This window comes from Sinocyclocheilus grahami, unplaced genomic scaffold (genome assembly GCF_001515645.1).
Source record: "Sinocyclocheilus grahami isolate Dianchi unplaced genomic scaffold, SAMN03320097.WGS_v1.1 scaffold303.1, whole genome shotgun sequence".
NCBI classification, from domain to species: domain Eukaryota; kingdom Metazoa; phylum Chordata; class Actinopteri; order Cypriniformes; family Cyprinidae; genus Sinocyclocheilus; species Sinocyclocheilus grahami.
The window spans coordinates 549,265-569,890 of NW_015505482.1; the positions used below are offsets into that span (position 1 = coordinate 549,265).

The 20,626-nt window shown below is 39.8% G+C and overlaps 1 protein-coding gene across 2 annotated transcripts in view; it reads right to left on the bottom strand.

Moving 5' to 3' along the window:
• LOC107601343 (zinc finger and BTB domain-containing protein 46-like) overlaps window positions 1-20,626 on the bottom strand; it is a 77,995-nt gene that overhangs the window by 13,816 nt on the left and 43,553 nt on the right. For both annotated transcript variants that reach the window (XM_016293503.1, XM_016293501.1), the window contains exon 3: window positions 2,021-2,290. In XM_016293503.1, coding sequence (XP_016148989.1) covers window positions 2,021-2,290 — 270 coding nt within the window. The remainder of the gene's footprint in view (window positions 1-2,020; window positions 2,291-20,626) is intronic.

Here is a 20,626-nt window from a genome sequence, read left to right on the forward strand (position 1 = left end):
GATTGGTGCGCTTCCTGCCGGGAAGACCCCCGTAGATGCCTAATCGGAGTCGTGCTTTCTTTCCTGCAGAATGGGTTGGAGCAAAGGCTGTCTCCCTCCACCCTCAAAGTGTATGTTGCCGCCATTGCCGCACATCACGAGGCAGTAGACGGTAAGTCTCTGGGGAAGCACGACTTGGTCATCAGGTTTCTCAGAGCGACGCTTTCCCAGTGTTATCCAATGTACCACTGTATGGAACAGCAGTTGCAGGTGTCCTCTGCCTAGCCGCTGTCCTATTTTCCGCCCCAGCTGGTGTGGGGGGACTTGCCGGCTTCCGCAGGGCACTGGAGGGGGTCAGCAATAGTGGAGTTTTCCATACGGATCCCAATAACGTAGAACGTGACTGACTGAAAGGGAACGTCTCGTTACTTGTGTAACCCTCGTTCCCTGAAGGAGGGAACGGAGACGTTCCGTTCTGTCGCCACAGTTGCTGTACCACCGCTGTACGGCCGGGGCGCGTAGTCTCGGCTCCTCAGCGAAAAACTGATGTGCGTTTGCACTCGCTCTCCTTTTATACCTGCGCAGCGGGGCAGGGTGCGCGTGGCGAAACACGCACGCCAACTGTCATTGGCTTGTTTAGTTTATACTCGAAGGTGATTGGGCTCTCGGGCGAGATCCCAATTCGTCAGTCACGACTGACGTAACGTCTCCGTTCCCTCCTTCAGGGAACGAGGGTTACACAAGTAACCGAGAAATTCTTTCTCAGCTGAGTACATTTAGATTCAACACTGCCTTCTGTCTGCAGCCATTCAACACACTATTTTACATGTTAGCAAACTACAGTAGCAAACTACAGTAACATGGCTGCAGACTTCACATAATTTTTTCCCATTGTCCCATCATAAAAAAAGATATGAACACACGCATCTAGAATTTAATGTGTATCAATGTATATTATCAATGTTCTAAATATGCCATCATGCAATTTTGTAAATATATTCCTTGTGTGTTCCCAGTGTTGAATAACACAATCTCATTAATTGAAATAAGTAATTTGTAAATATTAAATATAAAATCATCTTGCATTGTAATGTCTTAAAAAATATATATATATTATGCTCCCAAAGTGTCCTTTTGCTTAGTTTCAAAGATTTCCTTTCCATCATTAATACATTTTTAAATATCTGCAAACCTGATTTTCAGACGGACAATTTTAGAGCACAATTACTGAATGGAACATGAAGGTCAAATACTACATGTACGCTTTAAAGCTATGAAATGGCTGTTCATTTTAAACAGTCTAAAATACATCTAAAGCTGCTTTAAACCACTGAAATGAACTGGAGAAATCATGACCTTGATTAAAAGTGATGAAAAACGTTAAAGAAATGGCAACCAATTACTGGACCCATATACATTTTAACCTATAACCTTAATGCAGAAAATGCATTCCTCACTCAAACACAGTCATCCACACCGACGGAGTCTCTAAGACACGGTCAACTAATAGGATTCCATTAGAGCCTATAGATGACACAAGGGTTCGTGTAAGTCAGTAGGAGGCTACATTACTCATAAAGACTTCACAGGGGCACAGAGGTTTACAAAGACATACAGAAACCTATAGGAGAGGTTTCAAGCATTCAATAGTAGCAGAAGATCCCAAAACCTAAGAGTCCCTATTTAGAAAACTCCAAGGTTTGTGGACGCATAAAGTAACAAAACTCAGCACAGCCTTTATCATTCTAGCAGGACCACATACAAGTTCCTATAGATCCTCTCGAAACATCGTTTATGTAGGAGATCTACAAAAGCTCAATAGAACATACATCCCAGCATACAAGTACCTAAAAGTCCCTACAGGACCCTATGGTTTATAGAGACTATAGGACAGTCTTTATGCACCCAATGATAGCATGTAACACACAGCATATATCATTCAAACAGGAGCACATCTACATCTCAGTGGGATGCTATCAGAACATAAGATTCCCTATTGGAAACTCCATGAGCGAGAGCAGCGGATCACAGTGTGACTTACGGGAGAGAGTGTGTCCTCCCTTGGGCAGGTAGTCGAACAGAAGCTGGTTCTCCTCTCCGAGCAGCTCTGCCCCCAGAGACAACAAGCTGTTCTTGCTCATGAGGGCGGCTCGCAGATTGGCCACCGAGCCCGCTCTCTCCTGGGCCACGGCTTCATCCCGCTCCCTGGACAGAAACCCGCCATCCCCCGCTGCGGCCTCCTCCTGCTTTACCAGGAGGTCTATGCGCTCGCCACGGCTGTCGGAAATGTTGGGTTCCATCACTTCTGAACCTGTGAGAAAAGAGAGGAATGTTAATGAATTCTCAAAGACACAATTACACACACCCACATTAGAAGAGGGGAATTTGTCAGTTAACAGGTTTAGGCCCAGAGCAGAGCCTTTACATGTGTGTTTTATGTCTACAAATGTGTAAATTCTTATTTTATGACTAATAATATTATTATTATTAATAATAATAATATAAACATTTTCCAATTAATTGACCCTTTGCAAAGACCCGCCCCCAACGTTACTGTTGGTATGTCCGACAAGCCATGGCGCTCTCATGCAACACATCAAAGAGGAAACTGACAACACACTGACAGAGAAGGTTACTTTACATATGAAACCAAGTCTCAGCTTTCAAATTTTGTCATTTTTAAGAAATTCAAGCAATAAATTCCATTTTGTGACTCTTTATTGTGTCGTGACAGATTGCTGTAGCGCCTCAGTTCAAGTGGCACGTGAACTAATCATCTCTTCCTCTTCACTAGTTATAGTGCAAAATAAACATCAGATGAACATCAGGAGGTATCTTGTTTCAGCCACGGAGGAAAGATGTCAATACACCATTTTACGGTTCAAATCCCCCAACGTTAATCTACTCTCCTGTCTGGTTTGTTTGTCTGATAAAAATGGCAGATTCTGTGTTATTATTGGTCAGATCACCTGTCAATCAAACTCCCTGTGAAAGGATTGTTTTCAATCGTAAGATTTTGATCTTATGACTTGAATAAATGAACCGTATGACCAGGTTATTTGAATGAATAATTCAAAAAGATGAATTACCATTTTTGAATCAGTCTGAAATACTGCCCTCTATAATTAGCAACATTAGCAGAAAAAATACTGCATGCATTATGCAAGGAAAAACGGACATTAAAGTCAACATGAATGGAAATTAATTTATTTTCGAAATGCATGTTATTCATCTTTTTGTGAATGATTAATGCATGTTTGGCAAGTATGGCAAATAGGCTTGTGTAAATATATCAATATTTTCCAAATAATTTGGACCTTTATTTGAACAATCCTGTAATTCTTTTTAAAATCACAAAAAAGATCTTGTGACCTGACTAAATGAGGGTGAAAGATTACTGGATGAAATACCATTTTTGAAAAAGTCTGAATCACTGCCCTGTATAATTTTCAACATTTTCAGGAAAAAAAAATACTGCATGTTCTTTATGCAAGCAAAAATGGACATTAAAGTCAGCATGAAATGGGAATTCTTTTTTTTATATATGCATGTTGTTTATCTTCTTGTGAGTGATTCATCCATGCCTTTAAAAAAAACTCAATCTTCTGGTGAAAGACTAAGACTTCTTTCTGGTGTTGCATGCCAGACTTCTCTAGTAATTTTGTCCACATAAAACCAGCATCTTTCATACAATTGGCTGCAGCCTCACAATCAAGAACCAATGCATAAACCTAAGTTTGTTGCAAATTTTTTTTTTTTCGATTATCAGATTCACTCTGATTTTTATCGCTACATTGAAGCTACTATCTGTCCCTCCAAATACATTGCAATGATAACCTCTAAATATCCCCAAATTAATCAGAATAAAATTTAATCAAAATAGGAATGAAATCGCAAAATGGAACTAAACTGAATTCCAACCCGAATAAAAAACACAACTAATAAATAAACCATCAAACAAATAAAACTATTTCATCCCTGCTGTTCAATATTTTTTAAACATAGGGTAAAAAAGCAAAGTGAATCTTTACCTCCCTATTCATTACTACTGTCAAACCAGGCAACATAGAGGAGGCTGCCAAAACACACACATACACACTTCTCCTGTCAAAGACAAGGACGACTGCTTGGATGTAAGAAGTCCAAACTGTAAGAACAACAGTGAAAAAAAAAGTGGCAAGACACAAAACAAAAACAACAACAACAAAAAATTATTTACCAGGAGAGAGCCAGAGAGGCTTGTTTAGACTAAACTGACAGCCTAAAAGAGAAGAGCTTTTCAAAGCAGCTGTCAGTGAAGCTCAGATCACTGGAAGCCTCAAAGCGGCATGAACGACAGCCCAGCCGGCAAACCGCTTCAGTCATGGCACCGCAAGACCCGCCCACAACCTGCCATACTTCACACCGCTTAATTACACCTTACATTAGGACAGCACGCTTGCAGAAAATACACATTTACACTCTCTTGCGCGCGCACACACACACACACACACACACACACACACAGAACTAGGCTCTGAAGCATGTATTGTGTTTACACAGTATTCTCTGGGGTCTAGAACAGACAGATAAATGGAGACAGTGTGAGGGGATGAAACATAATGAGTGTTATAAACCCACTCCCTCAACAAACACACTGTAACTTCATCTGAGGGCCTCCCAATGACAAGCACGGCAACTTCATCAACTTTGTGTTTTAGAGGAGGATTCGGCTCATTTCCAGAGAGAGAGAGAGAGATACGGTGTGTGTGTGTGTGTGTGTGAGAGAGAGAGAGGGAGAGAGAGAGAGAGAGAGAGAGAGAGAGAGGGGGCGTGTGTGTGTGTGTGTGTGTGAGAGAGAGAGGGAGAGAGAGAGAGAGAGAGAGGCGCTCAGATAAGAGAGAGAGAGAGAGAGAGAGACGCTCATGAAGCACTGACCCAATAAAGATCTTATCTTCTCTTCTGGTGTCACTCATGAAGAACCGAGTCTCCATCATTCGAACCTGCTCTGGTTACTGTGACATTTGCATTAACAAGCAAAAGTTGGTTTAAATATTTTATTGTTGGAAAATAAGTGCTGTAGTTTCCCATATTTACCTTAGAGGTCTTGCCAAGCTTGACTTTTGTTAGCATGAAGGTCGATGATAAAATGTGTTCAATAGAGTGTTCAAAAGAGTGTTCAAGATAAATAAAAGATAGAAAAACTATTTGAAATAAAATGGTGCTGAGCTCTTAGAAATGTACCGTTTGTTTTTGTGTTGTGTATGTATATATATATATACAGTATATACGTATATATATATATATATGTGTGTGTGTGTGTGTGTACTGTATAAACTACACTATTTTTAACAATGGTTTTGATTTAACTGGAAAAAATGTCATGTGTAACCATCAAGTAAACAGAAATAACATTTTCCTCACACCTTGAATATATGTGAGTAGGTAAAAAATATATTTTACCAATGTAATGAATTTATAAATATATGAAGTTTGTGATGGGGTTTGAACCGTAATGACATTTACATCCTAAACATACCTTGTCATGTTATAAGAAGTTCAAAAAGGACTTATTGACACAGTCTTGAGGGTCTCCACAAGGCCCCTCTATGTCATTTTTTTCAAATATTAATAAGCAGGGAAGCAGTTTCTTAATATACTTTAAGAAATAATAATAAATGGCAAATTACTTCAGGTTTTCATTTCAAGAATTTGATTAATTTAATGATTTTTTCCCCATTACGATATCAGTTAAATCACCCTGACATTTTCGATTCTAAATTATTTTTAAATTAAAATGAAATGCTTGTTAATCATAGAATATGTAAAACCATACAGCCTGATCCATTTTAGAGTTTATTCTGGCCAAGAACCACCCATTTAGACAGGAACTGGACTGGTCTGACCAACATGTAAGGCAACCAACCACAATTTGTTTTGTTTTAAATGTTATTTAAGGGTGAGTTTATCTAACATCATTGTTACCATCCTAAGTTGATAGAAAAAAATTAATTGGAGAGGAAATGAGTCTTGAAATAATTGCACAAGTGTTGGTCCACAACCGACTTTATGGAATATCTATTTAACTTGCCACTATGCAAAAACTATTCTATCTAGCTCAACCATAGGAAACCACTAATCTGGCAAACTTTGTGACTTGCAAACATGACTTTGTCTCATGGTGGACTGGTGCTCTCTGACTCATAGAAGTTACATAGCAGCCAGCCAATCAGATTGGACCTGGCAATGTGGCAGTCATTTCAGAATACCACTATATGCTGCAAGTCCATAGAGAGAGAGCATGTCTTATTCTCACTGTTCGGGTGCCGAAAGAAGTAATTGCGAAACAGAATAAGAGGGAGGATGTGGAAGATGTAGAAATGAGAGAGGAAGTAGAAATGTGGAGGTGAGAGAGAAACAGATAGAGAGAGAAAAAGAGAGTGGGAGATGTCCGCCACTAAAAACAAGATGATTTCAACATTAATTCATAATTTCTAAATTTGAATTTGTACAATCCATAATTTATGTAAATGTTTTTCATTCATGGATTCTGTGTAGATGTAATTCTTTCTTTAAGAAATGTTGAATGTGTGTTCATGAATATCTGTCTGCCTGTGTGTAGCTCAATTGCCACAGGGGAACATTCCATTAAAACCAGCGGATTAAAAGCAATTCAGAGAGGTGTGTGTAAGTCTGTGAGGGGAGAAGTGTGTTAATGGCTGCAGCCATCATACAACTGACCCTCACCGACTCAGAGCTTTAGAAACAATCATAAGATCAGCCAAAAATAGTGTGTGTGTGTGTGTGTGTGTGTATGTGCGCGTGCGTGCAAGAGTTTCAGTGTGTAAATGGGTCTACATAAAAAAAAACACAATAAATCAAACACATATTGTTGGACCTGTGGCTTAGTGGTTAACATGCATGGTCTGGACACATTGAGCCTTGGTGCTCAGGTGGGAAATGTGGGTTTGAATAGTCAAATTAAACTGCAAAAGTAATTATAGTTTCGAAACAGTCTACTCAAACAATGCCTATCTTGCAGTCAGGTTTAAAAATGAACACTTACTGAGCGCTATACACATAAAAATTTGTTTTAGCAAGTAATAAAATGAAGTTTGGCTGGGTAACTTTATTAGGAACTGGTTTAAATTGCAATAATAACAGTCTAGTTGTAGATGGGAAAGAGATATTGTTGACAAGTGAGCAGAAAAATGAAAAAAAGGACAAGCAGGAGAAAGAAATGAGCAGAGTGGACAGGTCACACACACACACACACACACACACTTGTGCGCACAAACACACAGGCAGAGTTAATTAAGTTGGGGGAGTGGGGAGATGGGAAGCGGGAATTCATTAGATAAGTTCACTTTTCATCTGTGGGCAGGGGCCACAGGAGTCAATCAATAAAATGGATTCGCTGCTCCCAAATGCCCCAAGACCAGACACCCACAATGAAGAGAGGAGCAAATCGCCCCTTTGACCCCGATTTCTCCCCCTACACACCTGCCCCGACCTCTCGCCCAACACAAACACATTACAGCCAACACAATACTGATGCATGCCGTTATTTTAAACACCACATATTCCACTCCGTTGCGCTCTAATATCTCACCGTTCATTGCGTCCCACTCAACATGAGATACAGGAGGGATCGTTCCCAGAGCCGTTATGAGCCCGCTGTGATACACATCTAAATGTACAAACACACACTCTACACTAATGTGTGAGGAAACCGAAACAGCCTACAGACAACACAAGGGTCTGAATACGAGTTTTCAAGATGATACTGTCTCATATACAGACATCAACAGGCAATTCGGGCACAGAAGGTTTACAAACACATATAGAAACCTATAGGAGAGTCTTGCTGTTCCAGCAGGAGCACATACAGCATGAGCAGAGCCAGTTCTGATTCATCTGGTACCATTAGTCACAGCTGGGAAGATATGCAGGGTCATAAACATGCATAACAGAAATAAACATTTAAAAAGTACCAGCTTAGCATGTGTAAAGTGCACAAACTGCCAAACAAGTACAAAGGTGTATTTATAAAAAATAAAAATAAAAAAAGCATCTCCAAAGTAGTGAGTTTCAAAAGGGCCCGGGGACCTCCAGGGGGGTGCAAGAGGGATCAAGGGGATCAGTGAAACCCCTTAAAATTTGATTTAAAATGAATTTAATATATTTCTCTTCAAATGTATACATCTAAATGTAATATGGGTATCACATGGTAATATTATAGTACTTAGATACACTACCATTCAAAACTTTTTTTGGTTAAATTCTCTTATGCTCACCAAGGCTGGATTTATTTGATTAAAATGTGTTTTCTATTTTAATATTTTAAAATATAATTCATCCCCCTGATATCAAAGCTGAATTTTCAGCAGCCATTAATCCAGTGTTCACTATTTTGTTTGCTTCTTTCTTTCTTTCTTTCTTTCTTTCTTTCTTTCTTTAGTGTTCTTATACTTTAGTCAGAAAATGCCTTTACCTACAGCATGCAAATGTTAAATGTAATACAAGTGTGGCTGGTAAAAGACACTGGGCTTTTGCATGTTTGATTTAAATGATTGCAGATAAATACTCCACTTCATCCACAACTCTTTTCCTTCTCGGTATTCTGAAGTTGCCAGTTTTACTGCTTGAGAATCCGTTTCAAGTGATTCAGTGCATGAGAGAAACCCCAACCAATTTACTAACCCAATTGGCCAATTCATGGCAAAGAAACACCCCAAAAGAGTGACTCATTTAATCAGGCATCACTTTATTCTGATTCTAAACAGAAAACAGAAAAACTAATAGGTTTACGGACATTCACTGTATAAAAATCCTGTAAAGGCTGGAATACACTACACAACTTTTAAAAACTGAACAGATTTTAAAACACTATAGGAATCATACACTTGCCGACTTTGTAAATGGTTAGCGAGAAAAACTGGACATCATACAAATAAACGATTGAGGATCACACACTACCAGACTTTCAAGTTGTTCCAAAACAACGAACTCTAGAACACGATGACAAATGAAAACAATATGTGTTCTAAAATCATGTTTGACATCCACCGACTGGATGGACTGAAATTCTGAAGGTAAACAATCGGTGCCTATTAAACACTACGTGATTTTCTGTGAAATCTGTCAACTTCAACTACCCAATTTTGCAGACTGACTTTCAGCAACTAACGTTGACTCTTCTATATGGCAAATCGGTGCAAAAATCTTTGCAAAGAGCCTTAAGAGAGCCTTCAGGTATTCACTGATGGCACTAGCTATTCACCATATACTACACAGCATAACATACTATCAATGAATGCTGATATTTGAAATACTATTTCATTCAATTCATATCATTCGAGATTATTTGCCGTTATTACGTCCCACTCAAGACGTACGCCGGGATACAGGAGGCATTGTTACGCCTTTGTTTTAGATAGCAGCTTAAGTGAATGAGGAACGCTTGTGGAATCTTTGTTCACGTATGTAATCCGAAAGCTTTAATGGGCACTGATTGAAGTGTTGTGTCACACTGAGTGAGATTACAGTGGGAATAATGGCGCGTATTGTCCCCCGTTCCCCTCATAAGAGAACGGCTGAATCAGTTTGATTCTTTCTTGCAAAGGGGATCTCAGTTTAATGTGGTTGCCATGGCAGCCAGGCACTCTTGGCTTCAACATTTATGCTAAATAAAACACCCTTTTAAGAGTAGACACAAATAGGCGGACCCACGGTGTTGGCTTTGTGTCCGCGCGTGATGGTGTGTGCGTCTGCGCGTGGGTGTCCGCTGGTTCAAACGTATCTGTTTATTGTGCGCAAGAACGTAAACTCTCGGCATGAGAAAATATGCATTCAGGAACACGAACAAGCACACGTGTAGTGGCTAATGTAAGACCTTGTGGTGCAGCACTGAATGCGGGCTTCGTCTCTGAAAGAGCTTTTTGTGAGCGTGGAGAGTGTGTGATCTGTGCGTGTTAATGGTTATTGGAGGGGATGGGGTTGGGCGAATGTCTATTAAAGCACAATAAACGAGAGAACAACACAGAAAGGCCGAGAGAAAAGGGTCAGCTGACAGGGTTTGACCCCGTGACCCTCTGTTCCAGCTGCTGTGGCGATTACGACCCTCCCCGGCTGAAACTCAACACTGTCTTTTGTTTCAGCCGGTTTCGCGGTGTCCCTGGACGCTCTCCATCTCGCACAGGGATCAGGTTTGCGCACACACAGCGTGGAGTTTGTTTTTGTTCGGTGATAAGACACACAGAGAGCTGTTTAAGCTGTCGCGTTTAACTCTTATCTACTACATCGTCACATCAGACACACTCATTAGCCATGATAAACAGCCCCTCGGGACAGCAAACGCACATGTATGTAAACATACACACGCCACCCATGTGTCCAGCGGGCTTATGGGTAGGGAGGGGAAGGTCAGGCCTGCTTCCTCAGCGTGGTTGGAGTTTGAAAGGGTAAAAAGTAATTTCCAAGGAATGGAGGGAGGGAGGCACTAAAAAAGCCGAAGAATTCAGAGGCAATTTAAAAGCAGTGTGGGAGAGGGGGATGAGAGGGGAAAAAAACTAAGAAAGAGGAGGCATGATGGAAAGTAAAAGAGAGGTTGTTATTTCTCTCTCTCTCTCTCTCTCTCTCTCTCTCTTGCTGTTAAATCTTAGGGACTAGTCGGGCCACAACCTCCGAGGAGAGAGAGAGAGAGAGATAGATAGAGGAAAAATAAATCAAACAAACCCTGAAGGCTAGAAAGGAGGGAGAAAGACGAGAGGAGAAGTGTGGGTAATGATAGTGGGGGGAGTTGAGTGGGCGACGGAGAAGACGAGAGGATGAGCGTGAGCAGGGGTGGAGGTGGAGAGGGGGAGTGGAGGATTGCAGGGCTCAAGGTAATCTGGTGAGTTAATGCAGCTTAGCAAAGCAGAGAGAGAGAGGGAGCACAAAGTGGCAGAAAGTGCGAGTGGCAGAAAGAGAGAGGGCGTAAGAGAGAGAGAAAGACAGACGGAGAGAGAAAGGGAGGGCTGGAGAGAGTGGGAGAGAGGAGATCTTGGGGAAAATGGAATGCTGGGTGGAGAGGGGAAGCAAACACGCAGGGCTTTGTGCTAAAAGCACGACTCTGGGGAGGGTGTGACCGACGCTAAATCCAGAGCACAGGCCAGAAATCAGGGTAAGGCAACAGGACCGGCCCTTTTTAGATGTCCAAACACACGTACACAAAGTCTAAAATGAATCTCAATGTGAATTGTTCTGAATAGTTCTTAACGATTGCTTTATCAGAAATGCATCACTGCATGTTGTCATTGTTATGTGGCCTACTAGTGTCAGCTGTGTCAATTCACTGCCGTTCACAAATCCTCTCCTACAGCCTTATGGGATAGTATCCACTGGATGTGCACTTAAGAATCTCTACCTAAGCAGTAGGTCATCCGGGTACTTTTGGCCCACTGTATTATGAATACTGTGAATTTGGATATACTAAATCAGACATATTTGGATGCAGACAGTGTTTTTGAACAAATTGGTTGAGTGAATGATTTAGTGACTAAAAAAAAAACAGTCAATCAAGTTAAATCACATGAGCAAAAGTGCTGTTGGCCTGAATATCAGTACAATCACAGCCATGCTTTTTAATACTACAGTTAAATAAGAAGATAATATTCAGTAACTTAATTTTTGAGTCAAAATTGAGAGTTACTTTGTCTATTTTTACTCAGCCAATGAAAAAGTACCAAGCAAAACCACCACAGAATTAACCTTTGCATCTTTGAGCAACACAGTCTTGGTGTTTTTGATCAAATCAGTTCAGTAAATGACTCAATGATTCACTCATCAATGGTTCACTCATGAATCAGTGTTTTTGAATGAATCTGTTCAGTGAATGACTCACTGATACAAAATCGCAGACTCTCTGAGTAGATACTTATTTTGAATTAGCAACTGCCCCACAATCACTAAAAGTATGTTCTGTATATTAAGTTTATTTGCAAAAACAGATAACTCAGTTTTTTTTTTTAAATCATGAAAAGATGAAAAGAGGACTTTGGACCACTGGGCAACAGTCCAGTTCTTCTTCTCCTTAGCCCAGGTAAGACGCCTCTGAAGTTGTCTGTGGTTCAGGAGTGGCTTAACAAGAGGAATACGACAACTGTAGCCAAATTCCTTGACACGTCTGTGTGTGGTGGCTCTTGATGCCTTGACCCCAGCCTCAGTCCATTCCTTGTGAAGTTCACTCAAATTCTTGAATCGATTTTGCTTGACAATCCTCATAAGGCTGCGGTTCTCTCGGTTGGTTGTGCATCTTTTTCTTCCACATGTTTTCCATCCACTCAAGTTTCTGTTAACATGCTTGGATACAGCACTCTGTGAACAGCCAGCTTCTTTGGCAATGAATGTTTGTGGCTTACCCTCCTTGTGAAGGGTGTCAATGATTGTCTTCTGGACAACTGTCAGATCAGCAGTCTTCCCCATGATTATGTAGCCTAGTGAACCAAACTGAGAGACCATTTTGAAGGCTCAGGAAACCTTTGGAGGTGTTTTGAGTTGATTAGCTGATTGGCATGTCACCATATTCTAATTTGTTGAGATATTGAATTGGTGGGTTTTTGTTAAATGTGAGCCAAAATTGAGCCAAGTTTCACAATTTGAGTTGAATTACTGAAATAAACTAAATAACTTTTCCACGACATTCTAATTTATTGAGATGCACCTGTACCATCAGTTGTGTCACTTCCCTGCCATTCACAACATTTCTGTGGCCTCATGTGATCGTAAAGTGTTCATCAGATGCACACTTCAGAATCTTGTCAGAATTACTAGGTCATCCAGTTACTTTTTGCCTACTGTATTATGAATACTATGAAATTGGACATGCTACTCATTTCACATGCTATTTTTCATCTACTATATAGTAGTGAAGTAGGAATATTCAGATCAGTGTTTTTAAGCAAATTGGTTGAGTGAATGATTCAATGACTCACTTTTAAAGAAAGCCAATTGTTTTGTTCCCGAATAAATCAGTGTGTATGCACAAATCAGTTTAATGAATGATTGCCTCACTCATAAAGAGGCCTCCCACTGTTGTAATGTTACAACCTACAGAAACAGTCACTGAAAAATTTATTAATGAACACGCTGACAGTCGGAAACATGCAAACACAGATAAGCAGAGCCATACAAACACTAAAAAGACCCAGTGTTGTTGGACTGTTATATCAGCACTCTTGGAACGCTGCACAACCAATCAGATTCAAGGACCGGAACTAACTGTTGTATAATGGAATATTAAAGCTTTTTTTAACTCCCTTATATATTTGTGACAAACAACGCAGGTCATTCACAGCATCATATATGAGATGAGTCTCAGTCTCTCTGAAACTGCATAAAACATGAAGATGCATCATGATTTTTCCCCCTAATATATTCGTGGCTTAATGGGAGGAATATTGCACAAATAGTATGTGTCACCACACTAGATAATTTTTACTGAGGAAAAATGTTATTAAAAGTCTTCTTTGATAGGCCTATGTCGCTAAGTCTCTTACATCAGTGAAAAGTCAGACTATCTTTCTTACAGTTCAATTTAAGCCACGTATAATGTTGCAAATCCTAATAAAGTTACCAGCCAAATGGAGACAATTTTACTAACATTTGGCACTTAGCGACTTAATTTTGGAGCTTGAACATACACATTACAAACATTTTTCATACAGAAAGTTTCCACACAGCTGATAGACGCTGGAGTGTGTTGTACCTTTGAGGAATGTCTGCTGACAGACACTTTGAATGAGGTCAAACTACTGTAAATTTGACAGTAATGGAGACACGGCCTGGCGGTGCATTTCTGTCCAGACAATTCCCAAGTTTAATTGTGGCTTTAGTAATTTCCCATCCCCATTTCCCCCCCCAGTAATTTCGAATTATCTCACCTGTCCTTGACAAAAAAGTGGCAAAAAAATAAATAAATAATAGGTTATCATAAATGTTTACACCTGGTATTAACATCTGTTCTGGGCTAAATGTGCTAACGGTTTCTGGTCATGCCCTACATTTTTTTCTCACTCAATATCCTAACTCTGAAACATGTAAAATTATACAAGTTAAACAGAGAGCAAATGACAACTTTGGATTTTAATAATATGTGTAAACTGGGCCTACATGTGTATGTGTCCTGTCCCACGATTACTGTATATACATCTGACTCATCATGAACTGTATCAAGCTTGGCTGTATGGCCGTATCCTTGGTAACTTCTGTCTTGGGCGAAGAAGAACACAGGAGCCAGAAGAATAAGCTCAGAGAGCGACTGAGCGAGAATTAAAACTTAAAGTGGTCAGTACAGACGTAAAGGTCTGCCATAAGAGTGTAGACAGACTCCAGGTATGAGGCCAAATGGAAAGCCTAAGGAGAAATGAGCAGGAGGGAGACGCCAGGTCTTCAGGCGGATAAGGCGATCAGATAGAGTACTTAAATGTCAGATTATCTGACACACGATACGATTCCAAACAAAAAAACCTCAAACCTCATCGTCAGCAGTGTCGACCGGGTCAAAAGCCACTCAATGTTTTAATAAACCATTAGAAATGATTGTATTGAATGATCATTCATGTACAAATTCCCAGTTCCGCAGGTAATTCTACAGCTATCAAAACACACCATACAACTTCAACTCCATGTGACCGACATGCAGTCTGCAGATCCACATGGTCAATGGAGCTCCATGGCAACAGGAGGGTTCTACATTTCAACTCGACACAGTGGAAGTGAATGCGAGAGCCAACAATTTATAATGAGAGATGATGGGACTGCACGTGATCTTGAAATCTTAAAGGGGTCATAACCTGAGAAACCAAAATTCCCTTGATCTTTTGACGTATAATAGGTCATTGAACTATAAAAACATCCCCAATTATAAGGGGACCTCCGAGAACCGGTAATCCTGCCACTGTCAAAACACGTCATACAACCTCGTGCAAAATGTGCGCGTCTGCCACGCATAGTCACTGGAGCTCCATGGCAACAACATTTCATGTAGATGTTCTACATATTAAGACAGTTCTTCAGTAAGCAGAAGAGTTCATTAGTACAATGAGAGACGCAGGCTAGTGTGTGATCTGCTGGAATCTTAATATAACTCTGTACAAGGTTACCGTGACTGACGCACCGATCTAAAATGGAACAATAAGGAGGTTTTCAGGAGGGGCAAGAGTGGGAAAGAGAAAAGAGAGGGGAAGAAAGTAAAACGGAAGTGTCTTATTCCCTCTCGCCAGAGGAGAGTTGGGTCGTTGAAATTAATTGCATGTGATCAAATCAGCAGAATCATGTCCTCCTCTAGAGTATGACGGACGGAGAGTTAGAGAATCAGGGTTTTATTTAAGCTAGCTGACGTGTCACTTCCTCTTCCACTTGTGGTGGGGGCCACAGAGCTGGCCCCGTTGACATGTGGGTAATACGCCACACAGTTTTACACACTCTCTCTGTGAAGCCTCATCAGAACGCATCAGAGCTAATGACAGAGCGCGACTGGGGCATGAGCGGAGAGAACTGAGCTAGAAAGAAGGGATGAGTGAAAATGTATGAAAATAGCTCTGTTCCAATCTATTGAGCCATTGTGCTGTCAGCTCTCTACACAGACAACTGTTAGGGCTGCATGATTTTGGGGGAAAAAATTGAACTTTGATTGCAATTTAAAATAAAATAAAAAATGGTGTAAAAAAATAAAATGCTTGTTTGTAGGGCTGCACAATTTGGCAATTTTAGCTCAAAACCACAGGAAGCTTCTTGGCGCTTCTCATTACAAGTATAAGCTACCCAAACTCAGAGCAGTTGCAGAGATGAGTTTGAGAAGCAGCATTTACTACTCAAGTCGCTCAGAGACATATTTTTATACAAATAGCAGCCCTTGAGATTTTGATAATCGTGCTGTCACATCACGATTTCAGTTTTATTCTGAAGGAAATGACAGATACAACACCATATTTAATTTAGCTAATTGAGGATTCATGTCTATACTTAAAGGAATAGTTTACCCAAAAATGAAAGTTTTGTCATCATTTACTCACCCTCATGTCATTCCAAACCTGTATGAGTTTCTTTCTTATGTTGAACAGAAAAGATATTTTGAAGAACCAAACAGTTGTTGGTCCCCACTGACTTCCATAGTAGGGAAAGAAATACTATGGAAGTCAATGGGGACCATCAACTGTTTGATTACAAGCATTCTTCAAAATATCTTAAGAAAGAAATATCATAAGAAACTCATACAGGTTTAGAACGACATGAGGGTGAGTAAGTAATGACAAAAGCTTTAGCTTTTTTAAGCTTTAGCGTTAGTTCTGGCAGGTCACGTGAGTCAAGTTTGCATCAGCTGATTCTCAGCTGATCACATCTACCTATAGGAATACGACACCTATCGCGGCATTTCTATATAAGCTGTATTCAGTAATATTCAGCAGCTTTTCAGCTTGCTTCGGAGCAAATTACCCTCCTCCATCCCCAGCTCCACCTTTCGCCACAGTCAGGACTTAGCTTTCTGATATTCCTTGCTAATCAGACTCTTTTATCTTGAATGAAGTGTTACACTTAAATATCATTGAGTACATTAATGATATCTGCCTTGTTCTGTTCTGTTAACCCTGGGGGGGTTATTATTGCTGCTCTCCCTGCTCATTCATGACAGGCTGCATGGATGGGCAGGGAGGTTTTTTGCCCAGAACAGAACCATACTGCCAAACCAAACTTTATGCTAAGTATCTATCATTTTGACGATAGTGGTCCTGACAGAATTTTAATTTGTGGGTCAATTATTCTTTAAAAGCCTAATTTTCATTCAAGTTCAATTAAGCATGGCATATACCCTGAACTATGACCCATAAATACCACTAGACTTTAAAATTAGCAAGCTGCTAAGCTAATAATATGATCAAATAAGTCTATAACCATAAGACAAACAGCACACACAAATATTGTGTAAAATAGCCAACTGTTTAAATATTTATATTTATTTCTACTGTCAACTTTATCTGCCAACTTGGATTTTTGGAGTTTTTTCTCCTTCTCCCATTTTAATGTCAGTAACTAACTTCTGGAGCAGACTTTGCTTTGGGTGTGCACCTCTGATGTTTTAAAATGGCCAAATATGAAGGCTAACTAGATTTTGGTAACAAACATAGGAGAAAAAGAGAAAGACCGTATAAAGGAGATGGAAAGACATAGAGGGAGCGCAGGGGACCAGAGGATAGAAAGAAGATGAGGGAGAGAAGCGGTTAAGATGAGGAAAATAGCAAATGAAGGAAAGAGACATAATTGACCTCATAGTTGTAATTCCTCAGAAGAGAAGGAATGGAGGCTGGAAGTGGTGGAAAAATAGAGGGATAGAGAGGATGGATGTGGAGCGAGAGGGGGAAAGAAATGGACTGTTTGGGAGGACAGTAACGGCCGCTTCCTCATGCGGTCTCAGGAATGCAGGACGGGTGGATCTGTGTGTGTGTGTGTGTTTGCCCGATAGAGCAGACAGGAATCCCTAACCCCCACAGACTCTGGAGCCAGTTATCAGAGACAGAGGGGCCGGAGTGTCCCAACTTTATCTCTCTGTCTCTCCTACTTTCCTCCTCCCTTTTTTCCCACTTCTTTCTTTTCACATCCTCCTCCTTCTGTCCTTTTTCTCCATAATTGTGCCAGCAGAAAAAAAGAAAAAAAGGAGGATGTGGGGTAAAAGAATGAGAGTGAGCAAGAGGCGAGAGGAGGACAAACCTTGAAGTGAGACTGCTTCAAGTTTGTGGTGAATTCTTTTATAAAGCCAAACACAGAATCGAGAAAGACATCAGACTTATCTTTATCCTGTTTCTGTAGTGCACTGCACTCTGGAATATTCAATTCTGATTGGTCAGTCATGGGATTCTACATGTTGTTGTAAGTTTATAATGAAATTGTGTAACTGACTGACGACACAGGCAACCGATTTTCTTTCATAGCTGAGCTAGTTTGTTCAATCTGTTGTCTTTTCTCTCTTACATATTTAATTATGTGTAAAAGTAATAATAATTTAAACTCAAATAAGTAATTCATATCTATTCATTGGAAGTGCTCAATGCAACAGACACCCTAATTCTATTTTGTTTGCACTTTATTTACTTCCTTTGGATGAAATTGAATTTGTGTGTGTTTTTCATATTTGCAAATGTTGTGAGTTGAGTTGATTGCTGTGCATTATAAAAGTATTCCTATTAAATCAAAGCCAGTTTCTCATGGCATGAAGAATGAAATTAAATTAAAGCTGCAATACGGATGATTTTTTTATTTTCTATATATATATATTTTTAACATCTAAACATATATCAATTAATGAGAAAGTACTTAAAAAGTAAGTGTTTCCTAATTCACAACGGTAAGCTTATAATAATGATTTAGAATTTGAGCCAGGAATGACCAGTTTCATGTCATTCATCTTTGGTACAAGTAGGTAAATGAAAGAGAATTACAGCCCATGTACAGTTACGGACCCAAAAGACATTATTTATGGATATTTAACTTTTTATTTTTAATATTGTATTAGTTTTGATGTCATTAGCGACATTCACTCAGATACAACTATCACCTGTAACCACGGTTACACGCTTAAAACAATCATATTAATCTGCACTAAAAATCAACTCACATAATTACCAAAACAAAAGTTTCTCCACCAGTAACTGTTTTAAACCTCAATCGCTAGAGGGTCATATATTCCGTACTGCAGTGTTGAAGAAATATTTTTAACTATGTTCTTAACACTATCTGCAACCTGTTAAAAAAGACTGCAACTGAGTAACATACTCAGTAGTCACTGGACAGATAAGCTGCTTGTGAGAGTGGTCAGCTCAGCTCCCCCGGCCTGGCTATAGCACTGTTTCGGTGGAAAGGGGCGTGTTTGTGTGTGCGCAGCTCCTGCCGTGAGGTCCTGATTGTTTGGAGCCAAGCTGGTGATGAGCCCAGACCCTCCATACTGATCGCCTCAGGGGAAGGACGGTGACACCTCTCTCACTCTCTCTCTCACCTCACACAATACCTCTGAGAGAAAAAGGTGTGTGGGAGGGGGGGCAATCTGCCGGCTTCCTGCCATTTTCTCCGAAAAGGGAGCCGTTAACTTCACACCGCTGTCACTGAGTGAGCTGGTCCACAAAATCCACTTCGGTACAAGAGTTGTACTGAATGCTGCTTTTACTGTGTGCCTGAGTTTGAATGTGTGTGTGTGTGTGTGTGTGTGTGTGTGTGTTGGGCATGAAACAGAAGCCAGGGAATGTTTCTGACGGTGTGAAGCTCACGCCCAAAGATACTGCATCTCTTCAAGGGCATTCCATCACACACACACACACACACACACACACACACACACACACACACACACACACACAGTCACTGCAGTCCATTATTTGAAAGAAAACAGAAGTGACACACTGAATTGATGGAGCACAATTGGGGACATGCAAGAGATTTGTATCCTCCATGCATTAATACTAACACCCCCTTCACACACACACACACACACACACACGTGCATTTACCTAGATATCTACACAATGACATACTGTAGACTTCACCTGTGTTTACATAAAGCAAACTGTAATGACTACAGATCTGTTAGCATTTCCATTCATTTCAGCAGCAATTGCTTGGCTGGTGCAGGAAGTACATAATTTGAAATCTGCCATCTTCGTTCATGGGTCCTCAGTTCAGTTCTCTCAGTTCAGAATTAAGTTGTACATGTCATGTGACTAGTCATGTTTTTTTCCCTTTTAAACTAGTATACCACAAACTCCTAATCTATAATATAATTAAATATTTATGTTGCTTAAAAAATTATTCAAGCAAATGTATAAAAAGCCATTAAAGTAATAGTTCACCCAAAAATGAAAATTCTGTCATTAATTACTCACCGTCATTTCGATCCAAACCCGTAAAACCTTCGTTCATCTTCGGAACACAAATTAAAATATTTTTGATGAACTCCGAGAGCTTTCTGACCCTGCATAGACAGCAATGTAACTGAAATGTTCCTAGGCCAAAAAAGATAGTAAGGACATCGTTAAAATAGTCCATGTGACATCAGTGGCTCAACAGTAAATTGAGCCACTGATGGCTCAAAAAGTTTTCTCGTAGCTTCATGAAATTACAGTTGAGCCACTGATGTCACATTGAATATTTTAACGATGGCTTTGCTAACTCTCTAGGCCTTGAACATGGTAGTTGCATTGTTGTCTATTCAGGGTCAGAAAGCTCTTGAATTCATCAAAAATATCTTAAATTGTGTTCCAAAGATGAATGAAGGTCTTACGAGTTTGGAACGACATGAGGGTGAATAATTAATGACAGAATTTTCATTTTTGGGTGAACTATCCCTTTAATAGAGAAAGCTTCTTTCTGTTTTCATTTGTATGTTTTGTCTGGTAAACGATACAGAAGTTGAAAATGGTACGTTTTTCAAAAATGTATGAATCAACCCAAATTCTAATCGTCCTTCTAAAGGAAACTTTTTTTTGCAGTTTTAATAATAACAGTAGTAGTAAAAAGGAAATAATTTAATAATAAAAAAAATAATAAAAAACTTTATACTGTATATGAACCATTTAACAGTTAAAGACATTTAACAGTTAAAGCACACCCATTTATTTAGGTTGTAGGGACAAATTTGTATGAA